The 17,479-nt window shown below is 39.7% G+C and overlaps 1 protein-coding gene across 13 annotated transcripts in view; it reads right to left on the minus strand.

Moving 5' to 3' along the window:
- Positions 1-11,426, minus strand: part of LOC123984419 (calcium/calmodulin-dependent protein kinase type II subunit gamma) — a 91,674-nt gene extending 80,248 nt beyond the window's left edge. For all 13 annotated transcript variants that reach the window (XM_046071309.1, XM_046071305.1, XM_046071306.1 and 10 more), the window contains exons 1-2: positions 11,242-11,426; positions 10,089-10,183 (exon numbers count right to left, since the gene is read on the minus strand). In XM_046071309.1, the coding sequence (XP_045927265.1) occupies positions 10,089-10,183; positions 11,242-11,306 (160 nt within the window). In that variant the 5' untranslated portion in view covers positions 11,307-11,426. The remainder of the gene's footprint in view (positions 1-10,088; positions 10,184-11,241) is intronic.
- Positions 11,427-17,479: the final 6,053 nt, after the last annotated feature.

Genomic DNA, 17,479 nt, shown 5'->3' on the forward strand with positions numbered 1-17,479 from the left:
TTTATAAATCTGTGTTCCTGTTTTTCTTTCTGAACAGGTATCAGCAGAAACATTTTTATTTTATCAGGGAGCAGCATAAACAGTTTATGTTCAGCAGGAAGTGTCCCTGTTAGAGTGAGTTGATTGAGTGAGGTGTTGCTGTACGTGAGGTGGAGCACAAATCATTGGAAGAGATCCTCGCTGTTTGTGAGTTTCCAGAATCTATTACTGTTTAATAAGTAAATTAGAATTGATTTTAAAATTCTATTGATCACTTTTAAAGCTCTTCATGGTCTCTCGCCTTGTTATATTTCTGAGCTTTTAGTCCCATACGCACCAGCACGTACCTTGAGATCCTCGGGCAGAGGTCTGTTGTCTGTTCCAGAGTCTCGACTGAAAACTAAAGGGGACAGAGCGTTTGCTGTCAGGGCCCCGAGGCTCTGGAACAGCCTGCCCGAGGAAATCAGGTCGGCTGAGTCAGTGAACTCTTTTAAGTCCCTTCTTAAAACATACTTTTATAGGAGAGCCTTTCCCGATCTTATTTGACTTTATTTTATCCCTTTTATTTTATATTTTTTATCTTAAATGTGTAATGTGTAATTTGGTCTTTTCATTGTTTTCTTGCTTTTATCTTGTATTGTTTTTGTATTATTGTCTTTTGGGTATTATTGTCTTTACACTTGTTAAAGCACTTTGTAACTTGTTTTTGAAAAGTGCTCTACAAATAAAGATTATTATTATTATTATTATTATATTACTAAATAGGTCATCAACAGAAGGGAATTCACATGGCAGAGAATTCCCGCAAAACTAGATGAAGACCTATCAGGTAAAGTTAAATAGGTTACAGCTGTGTAGCGCACAGAAGGCATTGCCATGGTTACACCTGCCATTTACTTGCCGAGCACTTGTCTCCTGTTCACCTGAGAAGCAAAGAGCGACCCCGCAGAGCCAAGCGACTGTGACATGGTTTGACTGTATGTGTATTCAGAGCCAGTGAGAAACGGACTTTCAAAATAATAAAAACCGCGTTAAAGTGCGATAAAATAATTGTTGGAAATTAATGCGATAACTAGTTTGAATTAATTTTATTTTTTACACTTTATGGACAACCTTAGCCTTACAATTACTATTTTTATTTACATTTCATATTGTTAGTTGTAGTCCAGCTGAGCAGCCAATGCCCCCCCCCCCACACGCACACACAAAAAAATTAAGAGTCAAATTAAGAGTCTCAATCAGCTTCCCCTGGCCCTGTCCAGCACTATGTGGCAAATTAAAATTTTATTCAAGTTGGCTCCCACATGACACCATATGCTTTGGACAAAGTGGAGAGTGATGAGCACATAAGACAGAAAAAGAGGGCAAGATGAATATGACAGGAGCGTCCTGGAAAAACACACTGAACCTCAGGACACAGAAACACACACACTGTTGATTCAAAGCCTTGATAAGAAAAGAGGAAGTTTTGCATGTGTGGGAAAATTCACACCATGCATGTGTTACAATGCACTATTTCTGCTTTAGAGCTTTTAACCCTGACCGTCTCCTTCTCTGTTTCCATATCTGCATCTTTCTCTTTCCATATGACTCTCTCACTCTCATCAAATATTCACAGTTGGTGACATTAAACATTCACTGCGCAGCGCTGCTACGTTTATCTGCCCTCTGCCAATCAGCCTCCAGCAAGTGCACTAAAATACACACACACACACACACACACACACACACGTTGTCTCCTTGCGATTTGGCGGCTTTGTAGAGTGAGGTGAAGATGACTAGAAAGAGGGGGAAAGAAGTGGTAAAAAAGAGAAAGGGACAAAAAAAAATAAAGAATGGTGGTTGAGGGAGAAAGGGCACACATGAAAGAAAATCAGATTTAGAAAGGAGGCAAAGAAAAGCAGTATGAGGGTCCACTCCTCAGCTCTTGTCCACGTTCAGTAAGAGCAGAGCAGCCTTGCACCTCAATAATTTAACAGCGGGACGCGAGCCGCCAGCCTTTCTCTCTTGCTCCTTCTCTCTTTCCCTGACATCACAAGGCCTTACCTAATAACAGGGTAAAAATACACTCCCTTCACAGTTCAACACAATACGTGACACATAATTGCAGCTAAAAATAACATGAAACACCGAGATAGATCACACAATCAACACAGAGATCGTTTCAGTCGCACTTTTCAGTCATCCGTTTCCACATGCGCCTAATGGAACAGATACACTCCTGTTTTAATCAATACAGCAGTTTACACAGACCGCATAACAGCTCGTGTTTCACTTCAGGTGGTTCACACTATATGCGAGTAAGCATTGGCGCATATTTTTAAACTTCAGGTCTATTTTCTTCCGTTCTATGCACGTAACTACAGTGATTGTGTTTGGGGCTTTGAATGCTGCCCAAACACCGGTGACCTACATTCAATACTGTGCCTGAATTAAATTAACTGATATTCGATCAACTGCTGAAAAAAGCAGCGAACATTTGAGATGCTGGAACCAGAGAGTTTTTGGTATTTTCACTTGAAAAATGACTGGAACCATTAACTGTTATCAAACTTCTTGTCAAAACATTTTCTGTCGATCAACAAGCCTTTCAACTTTAAATAACGCTTAGAATCAACAATCAAAAATGACAGCGCTTGACCACAGGTATTACAGACCAAACGTTACTTTGGATGGGCACTTAGGAGTGCAAACTAGTGTAAAGCAAACATGGGCAAATTTATTAAAGAGATGTTGGCCACTAATGGACAGTAACCAGTACAACTAAATCTGCTGAAACGATTAGTCAATCAATCGATAAGTCGATCAAGAGAAAATGAATGGCAAACTATTTTGATAATCGATTGAACGTTTTTGAAATCATTTCAAATGTGACTATTTGCTGGTTTTCCTTATCTCCTTTGATAGAAAACAGAATATCTTTGGAATTTGGTTTGTTAGTCGGACAAAAAAAAGCCACGGGAACGTCTGGGAATTTATGATGGACATTTTATTTTCATTATTGTATTTTATTTTTAACATCTTATACACCAAATACTTAATCAATTGATTTAAAATAATTGCCAGATTAAAGAATAATGAAAATGACTGCTAAATAAATAATTTCCCTTTCTGCTGGAAAATGTACAGAGCACACCTGAAACGAATCCTAACATGGGAAAGATGAAGTGAGGCCGTGTTCAGACACACATCAATGCAATGGCTTGCCTCTTGTACATTCAGTACCAATTTTGTCTAATTACTGGTTCACAACTTCAGTTGCTAACAACTAGCAGGAATGGTTCAGATGTGTGGAGTGAATCCTGTCACCAAAAACCAACTGAGCAGGCAAACAACTTGCTTTAACCGATACAGTGTCATTTACATACAGGAAGACCTGAGTTTTGGACACAAGTTAAAAATAGCATACTGTAATGTTTGGTTAATGCTAAACATAGTAACTGTTTACATTTACTGGGAGAAGTGCCAATCTACAACAAAGCTGGAATGTGTATACATTTTTAAATGTAAATCTGGTAACATTTCCTCAGGCGATATGAATGGAAACACCAGTCACAGTAGTCACATGACACATGTACGACACATCGGGAGATTTTTCATTGTAACAAAACCTTTCAACAGGTTACCGGCCTCACATGGTTACACTGTATGCAAAAATTTGTTGGGTGTGACAATTTTTTTCTTGGTTGCCTAACATTTCACAGGACATCTTTTTGTGGTGTGTTTTCCACATATTTCACGTGGAAGAAGGTGAGAGCAAAATCAAAAGCAGAGAGGGACGCTGGATTTATACTCCTGCAGTGACTCAACACTGATACCGTTCCACTGTATTGACTTTTGCCGGTAAGCTAGCTAAGTTTTGGTTTAGCCCTTTGCTAACTTGAATGGAGGTAAAATAATAATTGTGTGGCTCTTCTAGACTTTTCAAATATTATCAACTGAATGGATCAAATTCAGATAGTAAAACGCGTCATTTCAAAGGGGTTGTGCTCAAAAGAAAGTATTCACGTTTTACAGCCGCTTGTTCAGCCACTTGTAAAACTGGCTTTAAAAGCATGGAGTACTTCCTGGGAGCTTGGAGGAAATGTGAGGTTACCAAGCCGACCAATCACAGTTCTTGTGGTATGTAACAACGTATGGTCCGCGTTACCGCGGACCATACGTTGTTACATACCACACGTATTGTCATTCAATACGTTGTTACCGCGTAACAACGTATTGAATGACAATGTGAAATGCGTGGATCTGCAGCTCCCCTCGGCTTCATGGAGCTTTAAAACGTGTTTCAGCTCATTGTTTAGCTAGTATTGATTCACTCTCACCGCTCTCATAGTGTCATTTCCAGCCACAGCATGCACCTATTTTCAGTAAAAAAGCTTTTAACCCAATACACACTACCTGCTTAGCACCAAACAGCATACAAAAACAGTCAGCAGCTAGCTGGTGAACACAGTAGCGCATTAGCAGCTAAAGACACAGATATTTCTCTGAGGAGTTGGTAGAGACCGCAAGTATAGCTAAAAGAGAGTGAAGATTACATTACTTACATTCAAATGAATAATAATGTCGCTCTGTAACTGCTGGACGTGGACATAAGCAACTGTTTGCCATCGTGTTTGCCATATAAGCTTAAAAGGTGATGTTGTGTTTGCCACATTATCACAGGTGGTGTTTCCATCACATGTCAAAGCTGAAATACCTGTTTTGACATCACTAAATTTACTGTTTTGTGAATAAGTAGATTTACAGTATCATCATCAGTGATTCAGTAAAAGCAGAAGACTGGTGATGATGACAATGAGCTCCATAAATGGAAAGTTGGAGACGAAAGCAGAGTCAGCAAATGCTGACAATAGATATGCAAGGTTTGGTTTCTACACAATGATCTGAGTTACTGTAATGAATCTACTGTCAGAAAAGGAGATATGAAAATATCGCCTACACTTCCTTTTACTGTATTCTTCAAATCTAACCACTGACTTCTGGTGCTTTATCTTTGGTCAAAATGGATTCGAGCCTCTACACGAGACGAACAGAAGTCATGGCTCATCACAAATGCCACGGAGCGGAGAACACTCCACTGTATCTCCTCTTTTCATCAGTGTGCACTAAAGTCTCTGAGAGACCTCCACCACTAAAGAAAAAGTAACATAAGTTTGCTTATGAGCACACTTCCCTTCTCAACTTCTGCTTCCCATGATTTTTAGACAGTTGCCTCTGCCATCAATAATTGTCATCACCTACTTCTGTAAACGGATGTTAGAGTCACTTGTGAAATACAGTATTACATTACATTACCAGTGGCCTTGGACTGCAGGACCATTTTCACATCAGAGAAGCCGGTATTTGTATAAGTATAAAAACACCAATTTGCCGTTTTGTGGGGGGTTATTAGGTTAAACAAACAAGATATAACATTTTAATTAGTGAGGCTCATTATTCGGGCTAGCCTTTTCCCCCGTCTTCCAGTCTTTATGCTAAGCTCCGCTAACCAGCTGCTGGCTCCATTTAACTTGATCGATATGAGATTGTTGTCGATCTTCTCATCTAACTCTCCCGTCAGAAAGCAAATGAGTGTATTTCCCAAAATATCAAACTTTATCTTGAAAAGATCAATCAGTTCATCAATTGTTTAGCTGCAACACTAAACTTTATAGTATGGTATACACTAAGCTTTGCCTTTCATAGTGTGCAATATCAAATGTTTAAGGTGTGTGCAGGTCAGAGATGGGGACTCGAGTTTGAGACACGGACTCGAGTCGCACATACAGTGACTTCAGACTCGACTCAGACTCTTAAGATTTTTAGGAAATGTCTGATGAGCTTGCTGTTTTCCCCCCCGTGCGTTACCTATAACCTGCCTACGTAACACGTAGTATCAGCTGCGCGCGACCACACGTGAGAGAGGACAACAAACACCGGCAGCTGCTGTGCCATTCATCATAAACTTTCACTTTAAAACTTCATACAACAAGGCCCAAACAAAGAAGCATTGAATGCAAAATAGTTTAGTAACCTGAGGTTAGTAAACATGTTCAGTTCAGCATTGGCCATCTAACATTAGCTTGCTTCTGTAGCTACGACCTACCGGAGGTTAACTCCAACTGTTGTTGAATGAGCATTAGTTTACTTGCCAAACTTATGGTGGTCGATTAACGTAATCATTTATGTCCCGCTGGCTGCCATCAGGTGAAGTATTAACGTCGGCTGCAAACAGGTTACAGGTTTATTGTTGATCATGTAACGTTACAGTTTTATTTAGTGATAACGTTACACTGGGTTTGAGAGTGTCGGGGATGTGTTGAGCATCTTTGGTACAGGTGTATAAATGCAGTTTAGTGTATCATTCAGGTCTTTCATAACCCTTAAATATGATCTCTACATTTTTTGAAGAATAATTTTTAACAATGTATAAAATGAATTGACTTTTGGTTTAAAGATAAAACGCCATGAACGGTTCATTGACGAGAAAATGTATCCAAAATAGAAAATATGACTCTTAGCCAATAAAATTCAAATAAAAACACAGTAAGTGAACGTGATCTTAACAATGTGTGTCTGTGTCAATGCACACGTGTGTGAATGTCAGTGGAAGTGACAGACCACGTGTGCATGTGTGAATATCCGCTTCAGCGACTGTGTGCATGCATGTGACGCCACACAACCAAGCCATAATCGCTGACCTCACCGCCAGCCAGCGTGCCCTCTCTGAGCCTCACAGAATAGGGCTTAATCCTGCCTACAAACACAAACACACACACCTCGTAAAAAGACTAAGCGATACTTCAAAGTTCCCCAGACATCAAACCACCAAAACCGATACACTGTAGATTCAGTGTTTTAAAACATAAACGGATCACACAAGCAGAGATCAGACTAAACATGTACAGTATGTGTGGATTTGTTCATTTTCAGCTGTGCCAAAGAGCAAGGCACTGAACCTCCAGCTGCTGCAGTACTGCTAGTAGCAGGACTATATGTGTGCTGCGCAGCCCTGACATATTCTGCATGTCTAAAAATTGGGATTGTTTTTGTGGTCAATCAGTAATGACAATAACAATTAGAGATGCACCGAGAGCTGAAGTTTCAAGTATCTGATTCTGTGCCGCTCAAATTTACGTGAACGTAGGGCCAAAAAATGTTATCACAATAAAAAAATTCATATCATTCAATTTTGACAATTATCACAATAAATGTCAAATCATTATTTCTTTCAAGTTTAAAGGCAGATTTTTGCTCCTGAGTGAAAGTTGAAGAAACCAGATGGTTAATATAATAAATCTGTGGTAGAACATTCAAAACAGTTAATCTCCGCAAATACGCATTAACAAAATGAAGTAAAATCTATTTTCAGTCCCTTTTCCTTAACAAAATATCTTAATAGAAAAATTAAGTGCCAATTTGTACGTGATTCAAATTAATTAACTTTTGTTATTGAGGAAAATTATATTGCGATAATCATCTTTAATATTTTATCCAAGCCCTACACACGTCATGTCTGAGTAAACACTAAAACACAAATATAACCCCCTGACTACCACCACCACAGTTACTTACTTTATTTTGAGATTTGTTTGAGTGAGAGAGAGGGCCCTGAAACGTGGTGCAGTTTGGGAGAAAATGTGAAAGTTATTTAATAGTCAATGGTTTATTACGAACATTCAATGCTCTTGCTGGTGCTAACTGGGATCCAAAAGGAACAAAATGAGTGATGGAGAACATGCTTGTCATGCTTGTGAAAAACACAATAGCAGCACCAGCATATTTCAGCCCTGATTAAGGGCACTGCACACTGGAGGAGACTAATGTGTGTGTATTTCACAATGTGAAACTGTATACTGACAGGCCTTGTGCACATTAAGTATGAGAACTAAGTAGGTGAGAGAAAATGTGTGCAACTGTTTGTGTTTTAAGTGAGAAAAGAGCAGTGTGTGGGTGTGTGATAATTGTGACCACGACCCAGAGACGCACACACAAACACAAACACACAGAACACAGCCAGACAGCCTATGGGATGAGGAGTTTCACCCATGCTGTTGCCGGGTTACTAACACCAGACCACTGCCAACACAGCCCTCCTCGCACAAGCACGCACGCACTATAGATCAAATTGCCTGGTGAGAAGGGTTTTTAAGATCTTTCCTCAAATCAATCTTTTTGTTTAGAGAGAAGGGAGGGAGAAATGGGGAGGGGGAGTGAAAAACACAAAAAGGAAGGGAAATAACATGGGTGGGGGTGTTTGCGAGAGATAGGATAGGAGGAGAGACAGAGGTGGAGGCAGAGCAATTCAGCCTTCATCCCCTGAGAAAAGAGCAGCCCAATCTGTCCAGAAGTGGCCCTGATCTGCAGCTCATATCATCACTCAACCTTTGGTGTCCTGGACTGACGCTTAATTGGACAAATATGTAGCACACACAGAGTCTGCAACATGTTCACACACCAAGACAAAAGGAGACACGGTGGAGGATCAATGGAAAGCATGAGCAAACACAAACACTTGTGACAGACACAATCAACAGACACAAATGCTTTTGGATTCAGCCACATGGCATAAGGATTGCTATGTCACACACGCAGTGTAACAGGCAGACTAATGCCACTGACAACAAGTCTACCACAAATCCAGAAGCACGGGTGGTGGTATTTCAACATGTGTTAAACCTCTGCATGCGAACACACACACATGCACAGGCTGCCAGTAATTGCAAACTTCATAATTCTGAACTGACACGGATTTAAACAGTCCAGGCTATTGCAACTTGGGTCTTATTTTCATAGTTTTGGTTATCATTTCTGAAAGTTACACTGTACAAAGAGATTACTGAAATATAGGAAAAAACACACGAGTAGCTGGATGATCAGACAAGATTTTATCCAGATTAGCTCATTATTTTGAGATTATAGCTGAAGTATCTGAAATGTTGGAAATAGGACTGTCATTCAAACATAGGACAGAAATATTTGGAAATTGTCACTGTAAATGCACAACATGCGGGGCTTTGCACTCCAGCGAGAGGCATTCCTAAAATTCACTGACTGGCTGTTTGCTAACTCTGTAAAACACACCTGTCTTGTAATGTTCACTTGTCACTCAGATGAGGCAACAAAGCTTTTTACCTGAAAAAAATGTAAACATGTGCTGACAAGCAGGCAGGACAGAACTGGTGGGGCAGGATTGCAAGCATAAACTGCAGGGGCTTGGCCTACACCAGGTAACAACAGCAGTCCACAAGTTGAAAATGATACAGCATTTTATCTAATTCATTTGTCATTTTAATCTATTAATGTCCTTGCCATTTAAGATAGGCTACATGAGTTGTGTCTGAACTAATTGGAACAAATTACATGTTAGTCTGTCACTTTTTAATAATAATAGCAATAATACTAATTTTAATAATTAGTAATAATTTATCATTGGACAGGAACACTGGACTCATTTATTATCGTTACACAGTCACAGAATTAAGCATCTGTTTTTAAGGGACAAAAAACTTTTTGCCTATCTTTGGTTTTTTTAAGTAATTTACCAGCACTTCCGACTGATTTCAAAGTATTTCCAGGACCCTCAGAAATAAGAGTTTCAACTTTGGAAGTGGTTTTAAAACCTTTTGACTTCTTTTTAGCAAAATTGCTGCATTCCCAGATTTCTGCAATTAACTTTGCAAGTACAGTGTTATTATAACCAATACAAACCATGGCCAGATCTACTAAGGTGTAAAGCAGAATGTTCCTTTATTTCACCCTAAGAGCTGCTGTAAGAGTTGAGGATACTTTAGGCTAAAGGTCAAGCTGGTGCAACAGTAACTATAACACACCAAAAATGGTTGCAGACAACTGACAGAGCTCGCTGATCCGCACCCTACAACTTAAACCACAGCAGCCAAGCTCTGCCAAGTAAACTCCGGCTTTTCAGGAATCTCTGCTGACAAGGTTGGGACAGAGCCTCTGGATCGCTGCTCTCCAGGAAATAAACTAACAAACCTGCAGTTGGAGAGACTTCCCGGAGACGCTTCAGCAGTGTGGACAGCAGTCTACTGTTGTTGCATAAATTCACTTTTCTCATTTTCTATGATGCTGAGCTACACAACACGTGTATCCGCTGCACTTACCTCTGGCTGAGAGCTTTTTTGTGTTAATAATTTTAGCAGCATACTCCTGGCCGGTGGACTTCTTGACGCATCGGCGAACGATGGAGAAGGCACCCCTGGAGCAGAAGAAATCGATGACACAGATGACAGATCAGTGAAACCACTTTAAAGAAATAAAACTCTCAACAAAACTCTTATCACATTTGTGCATCGCAGGGGAAAGGGCACGTCTGTGCTGCTGAACTTGGAAAGGCATTAATCACATACACCTAAAGAAAGGGGAAAAGAAGTCACATGCATAATTAACACAGTCTGATATTCTGAGTATGACATGTGATCAGTGATCCTAGCTACCAGTGCTCTATAGGAGGAGGGAGGGGGCTTGAAAGTGAGATTGAAGCCACTGAAAGATACAATTAACATTTAACTGTGTCTTCTCAGCCTGGCAGCATTTTTGTTTTACACAGATGCCTCCTTTAAACTCGTTCTGACGACTGTATTGGTAGGTGGAGCAGCTCTATTAGCCACAAGCAGAGATAAGACGTTACAAAAGTGGCTTTGTAGCCAGGATGTACACTGTAACCTATGTGTCCTCTCTTGTTTTAATCCGGAATGCAAGAGGGGTAGCGCATAGCCAAAATGTGCAACCGCAACAGTCTTAATTTTTGTATTTGTGTGTGTTTGTGGCATGACATACAGCAGCCCTGCAGTCTGCTCAGAAATGCACAAAAACAGAGCTGAATGATTGAGCACGAGCCCGAGGATGCCACCAGGCAACGGGTCCGTGCAAACGAGTTTGTAGACACATTGACAAACAAGTTGCTCCTATAAGCGCTTGTTTCACACCTTTTCTGTTACAAAGAGAGACATAATGGTGCGATACATGTTTAAATGCGCAAGATTAAACACGAGCTTCTGTAACGCAAACATGACCCTGCCTACAGCTTAATGTTGCTTATGTGGTTCTGCTACCCTTCCCTGTTTATTTTTTTGACAACCCCTCTCAAGCCTTGTCAACACACTGAAGTAAACGCGCACAATGGCAGCAGCAGTAGAGAGGGGGAAAACGTGCAAGCACACGCGCGCGCGCGCGCGCGCACACACACACACACACACACATACACACAGACTGAATGCAACAAGAGCAGCAGCAGAGGTGGTGACGGTCGCTTACTTTCCGAGTTCCTCGTACAGCTGATATTCGTCTGTGAATCTGGTCGAGGTTACAACTGTAGCCATGTTGACTGGAGTGACGGGGAGAGGGGGAATCGGCTCGCGCTTCAGTGGCTGCCTCGCGCAGGTTTCGGGAGGAGAGCTCGTGAAGGCAAAGAGAGGGGGAAGAGAAGCTCGAGCTCAGAGAGAGGAGCAGGGAGTGGGAGGGGAGGAGGAAGGAGGGGAGCGTAGCTGTAGTAACAAAGATCCTCTATTGAGATGATGAGCCACTCTGTCCTTAAAACCAGTCTGCAAAAGTGGGCTTTAACCATCACTGTCTGGCTTCATGTCATATTTTAGGGTTATGACATTTTTCTAAATCAGTCTATGTTTTCATAATGTATTTTACTTCAGAATCAGAATGAGCTTTATTGGCCAAGTCTACACATAGGCCATAAGAGGAATTTGACTCCAGTTTTAAGTTGCTCTGAGAATCATAGATATAAAATAGAAACATTTGCAATAAAAAAATATATGAAAAATATATTTAAACCATATGTAATAATTAATATAGAACTACTATTATGTAATATATAAATAATAACAACAATGATCAACAGCCTACAATGTCTATTGTACATCTAATGTTAGAACACAAAAGTGGTCCTTGAAGTGAAAGGTCAAAACAAATTTTTTTTAAATAACTGAAATCCAAGGAAATTCTTTTGAGTATAAAAACAAGACAAACACTTAATTATCAAGAAACATAAAGTACAGCTGAGCCTAATTAGAATGTCATTAGTTTTGCAGGTATTTGGTTAGAAACCAAAGTATTGGAAAAATAAATAATTAGACCTGATGAGGGCACTAGAGGAAAAAGTCAAGGGATCACCAAAGCTATTATAATTCATTTTACGGTGAACACTGATGTGCCATATTTCATGACTATCCAACCAATTGTTTTTGTGATATTTCAGTCTGGACCAAAGCGGTGAACCAACTGCTGGATCGACATTAGCATCCCCAGAGCTATGCTGTTAGTGTGGCTTCTTAGCCAAGCTGAGAGAAAGTGGGTGAAACACGTGTGCTGGGGCTTTAATTTTGTCGTCTTTTCTTAAAGAATTACCTTACTGACCATATTAATATTGACCATTTGCACTGTTATTTCCTGTGGGTGATTTTGATCTTTTTTGTCTATTTTCATACATGGGGTTCACCCTTGGCTCAGCATTCTGGGAGAGTAGTTTTCTGACCACCTTGGCAGTGTTTTTCATGTATTTTTTTTAACTTAGTGACTGTTGTGTCTCCCCCCTGGATGGGGAGTGAGGTACTCGTCTAAGTTCCCCTGCTGTATTTTGGCAGAGTAAGACCTCTTTCTACTTTCTCCTCTCTGGCAGTAGTGGTAGAGGTAGGATGTAAGCAACGCGAGATCTTTTCTGGTGTACCAGGAGCTACAGATCCAGGTTCAGTTTAATCACCTCTCCCTTCTGTATTCTATAGGTAAAGCTGACTCCAGAACAGCTGATAAGAGCAGCATCCTTCGATGAGACCAAATCTTGTAGTGAGATGTGTTGCCGCAATATTTTAATATTGGCACAAAGCAATGAGCTGCATGCCCACCACATTGTGGTTTTCATTTCCTAAACAGGACCTCCCCCGAAAAAGAGGGCATCCAGTCACAACTCACAATGTGGCACCAGGAACACATAATGATTTTGAATGAAGGAATTTTGTTTCACACATTCCTACTAAAAATCATTTTATAAATCATATTCAACAAAAGTGTTCTTATGTAACAACCTGCAGTTCATACAAATTCGTTCACAAACGCATGCTGTCAAAACAGTTATACAGTATGTGTCTACACTTACTCTTTAATCTTTAGTTTTGCAGTTTTTAACACAGAAGCCTTTCCACAATAATAAGTTGTGTGTTGATGGCTGTCTGTACAATAAATTGCCCCTCAGGGACACAGATATCCTTGATCCTTGAACATAGGCATAAACTTTGCCTATGGAAAAGTGGAAAAGACACATGCCTTTGGTGTGAGAGACCCAGGTTTGAATCCACTGTGAGACACCATTCTGTCCCTGAGCAAGACACTTAACCCCTAGTTGCTCCAGAGGTGTGCGACCTCTGAAATTTATAGCACCCGTAAGTTGCTTTGGATAAAAGCGTCAGCTAAATGAATAAATGTAATGTATTTTATGGTACTGACATGTTGTCTTGAAACAGAAACAGAACAGATTCATTGAAATGTGACATTTGTCTGAGGCAATTTAAATACCTTTGGCACTTCTGGGGACAAGATTGTACATGTTACACTACATTTTTCATTCTCAGTTACTATGGAAGTCCTGAGAGGCAAGTGAGAGAAAAAATCCAAGCTAACTTGTTTGAAAAATGTGAAAAATGTTTTGAAAAAGTTACTTTTTGGTTTTAATCTGTGAAAACCATAAACTGTATATAAAAAGTTGAAAACAAGTGAAACTAGTGGAAAGTTTTTTTGTCAGGATAATTTTTCTCATGTCTTTCTTTTGGCTAGAAATGTATTTTATTTGGCATTTTATCAGGAAGAAATTATGATCACAGATGAAATAAAAAATTAAGTAACTTAGAAAGATTACCCTGGCAAAACCTTTAATTCATCTGTTCTTAAAGCTGGGGTAGGTATCAGTATAGAGACACTAGTAAGAGACAGCTAGATTGTGAAATAATTCAACAGAAAAAATCCCACCTTTGAGGCCCTGCTCCAAAGCCACAGGCAGGTAGACCAGACAATGTCCTGCAACAGCCACAGATACCAAATTTTGTTTTGACTTTTGCATTTTATTTATTGATTGCAGTCGGAATGTAAAGAGAATTGGAAAATGGATAACCACCACATTTATTTTCTCACTTGCCTCTCAGGGCACTTTAATGTCTCTGAGATATATTGAAGGGCACACATAATAGGTTAAAAATGTAGAAATAAGAAGCCAAAACCCTGACACATTATTTTTACTATTCACCTCAAATGTCCAGTTGGTGTAACATAGCACTGTTAGTATTATCCTTAAGACTGTTTCCCTGTGACAGTGTATTTGCATATAGGCTATCACCCTCACAGCTAAATGCACATGCCTTCCTTTTTGTCTTGCTTCTATCCATCTGCCTTCAAACTGCTGACAAAGCTTCTTTATGAAAACCACGATCATCATAATTATGGTCGCAATGTTCACATGTTTCCAAAATGTTTTACCTTTTCACAATCAAAACTGTCATCCGAATCTCACAGTAATTTATCAAAATGCAATTTCACCAAGAAAAAAAACAAACTAAAATAAATACCAAAAAGAGACAAAAATATGTGTTCAAAGAGCCTTTATAGCAGAGACCTGATTTGCTACCTTAGTTTATCATCTGGACCAGGCAGTAGGGATCTGCTTCGATCTGACTCATATGCAGTTTTGGGGATTTTGACTATAAGCTGGAGCATCACTGTATAAGAAAAAGGGAATTATATGTGTTATATAATGGGCGGCTGTACTGTAAAGGTTTATCTGAGCTTTCATGAATATCTCATGAGGGGTATTAATATATCCTCTTGGCACCATGTTTAAGTACGGATGTGTGTATGTGGGTGATTACTGCTGCACACACTCCAGTGAGGTAATGTGACGAGCTTATGTTAGCAACAAATGTTTCGTTGCTCAGAATCATATAACATATTTTTGTTTAGATGATGCATTAGATATTCATATGTTTCTTTTGTCCTTCATAACAAACTACTTTGTACAGTTGAAATTCAAAGTTTACTGTTCACCTTAGAAAATAATCTCACCACCACCACCAAGATCCATGTAGTAGCTGTTCTGGAGCATTTTATTCATATCACAAGATCTTCATCAGCAGACTTAACTAATTTAATCAATATTTTTATATTAATAATGGGTCAAATGACTACCTGTAACATGAAAGGTGTCACCAGTTATGAGCCCAAAAACTGGTTATTGTGCTTTCCATGCCAATGGTAGCATAACAAAAAATATAAATGCTCTGTGTTCCATGTATGCATTAACACTACCTAAAATCATTTCCAATTTCCTTCTAGATACTGTACCTGAGCTCTGTGCTTCACTGTTGTGTCTTCAACTGCTATTTAATTCTACTGTCTTTTATGAGATTAACTGTAATAAAAATATTACCTGAAAAACAAAGTTTGCAGTGAATTCTGACAGCCCTATCTATTGTCTGCAGGTATTTCTTTCAGGCTGCATACAGCCCCAACAGCCTTCACCAATAATGTACGGCATCCTAAACTCCATGTACAGTTACCCTGAGGTGCAAAACCGGGCCAAATTTTATGCAGCGCACTTGCTGCTACATGTGAAGCTTTTTGCTTTGAGCACAGGGTAATAATTGAAGGGACTTAGACAACCATCAACATTTTTGTCAACTCCGATCTTCTCCCTACTGGACTATTGTGGCTGGACAGTAAGACAACAATGTTCAGGGATACTTCAAAAAGAAAAATAGGAGGGACAAAAATTTTAGATACAATACTATTACAAAACTATATGATGACATTTGTGGTTCTTTACATACTGTATGTATTTGCAGTTCCATGCAGATCCATTTTAAAAACACTGAACCACTACATTAGTAACCACACAACCAGAGGACAGCCAATGTGACCCAGGACTCAGGCCGTTCCTCACCTCTCCCATTAAGTTTCCCCACCACTGTCAATCACCTGGTGATTAGCCATTTTCATCCACAGCTGTTCTCAGTTCAGTCATTAGTTCCCTATTATAAATAGAAGGCTGTTCACCCTCTTTGGTTTGTCAAATCGTTAATTTGCTTTGTGGCCATTGTGTTCCTGCTGTTTCTGCCTGCTTGTTCAAGTCTGTAACCCTGCCTCCCTTTCAGAAAGAATTTCCCTTTAAACCTTCGTTCTCTACCTGTGTGTCTGCATTTTGGTCTTGTTCTCTGTTGCCAGCATTAGTGAAAGGTCAATATGCATATTCTTAATAAAACAGACTAACGCTGGGAGACAGAATTTTTTAATAATATAATTTAATCCTATGTGATGTTTCTAGCTCTTTGCTAAATAAAACAGTACAATGTATTTAACATGTTCAATATGTGTTAATGCAAACATGTGCATCTCCTTTCTCTTCTTTATCTCCCTGCCTTGCCTCTGAACTGTGAGTGTATATCTGGAACAGTGTTTAGAGAGCATTGCTGGCGATTAATGAGTGTTTGCAGTGAGCACAGGAGCAGTGCACCATAATCACAGGGTGCCACTCTGATATGAAAGTCTAATTAGAGAGGGTGCAGAGGTACCATCGTATTAATTGCTGAATTGCTGTGTTTCTCACTGATGTACCTGTCAAGCGAATCTTGGACACGCTGTGGAGTGGAAGGTTGAAGGGTGGGTGGTAACAGTGGGAACGGTGGTATAGAGCAGCGGTTCCCAAACTTTCCGGCTTGTGACCCCTAAAAATGAAGCAGTGTGTACTTGCAAACCCCTTGCCACAAGTTGCAAATGCTGATGAGTTGGTGAACAATTCACCAAAAAGTGGTTTCCCCTTTAACCTGTTTCATTTGAGTAGGCTAAGGAAAACTATCCGATATTGCATCAGAAGAAAGCAAAGATTAGAAAAAGTAAATATAATTTTCTTTTTTTCCCTATCATCTCACAAAATCTCAAACTTATCTTGTAACCCCTTTCAACCTCTGGTCTGGTAGACCTCAGGAGGAAGCTTTCTGGGGCCCAGCTGCTAGGGGGGCTCATGCAGTCCAGTACTAATGATGTTCATCCTAAATAAAAGCAAAGATAACCAAATTTTATTTTTATTTTCATCAAAAGTGCACTGCATGCAGTAGGCCATGTCTGTGTTTATGTAGGAAATAGAGAGAGAGCACAGCGTGTGTTGACATGAGTAAAGCAGATTTGCGGAGGACCCATTTACAGGATCCTGTCAGGGGCCTAGTCATTTCAATGGGCAGTCATGATTGGATGTAAAGTGGTGAGGTCATGTAGAGTGAAAAGGAGAGAGGACTGAGGTATTCTTTTTTTCTAGGAACTTGGATGTTTTTGGCAATCTCAGGGAATTTTACATTCTATTAGCAACATTTTTAAGCAATTTTGTAATATTTTCAGACTCATTATATACAGTGCTTGAAGTGGAAAAAAAATAGGTGTGTGAACCCTCCCCCCACACTATCCTCAACCATAAGATGAAACTATTATAACATTAACGACTTTGTGCATT

Source organism: Micropterus dolomieu, linkage group LG15 (genome assembly GCF_021292245.1).
Source record: "Micropterus dolomieu isolate WLL.071019.BEF.003 ecotype Adirondacks linkage group LG15, ASM2129224v1, whole genome shotgun sequence".
Taxonomy (NCBI): Eukaryota; Metazoa; Chordata; class Actinopteri; order Centrarchiformes; family Centrarchidae; genus Micropterus; species Micropterus dolomieu.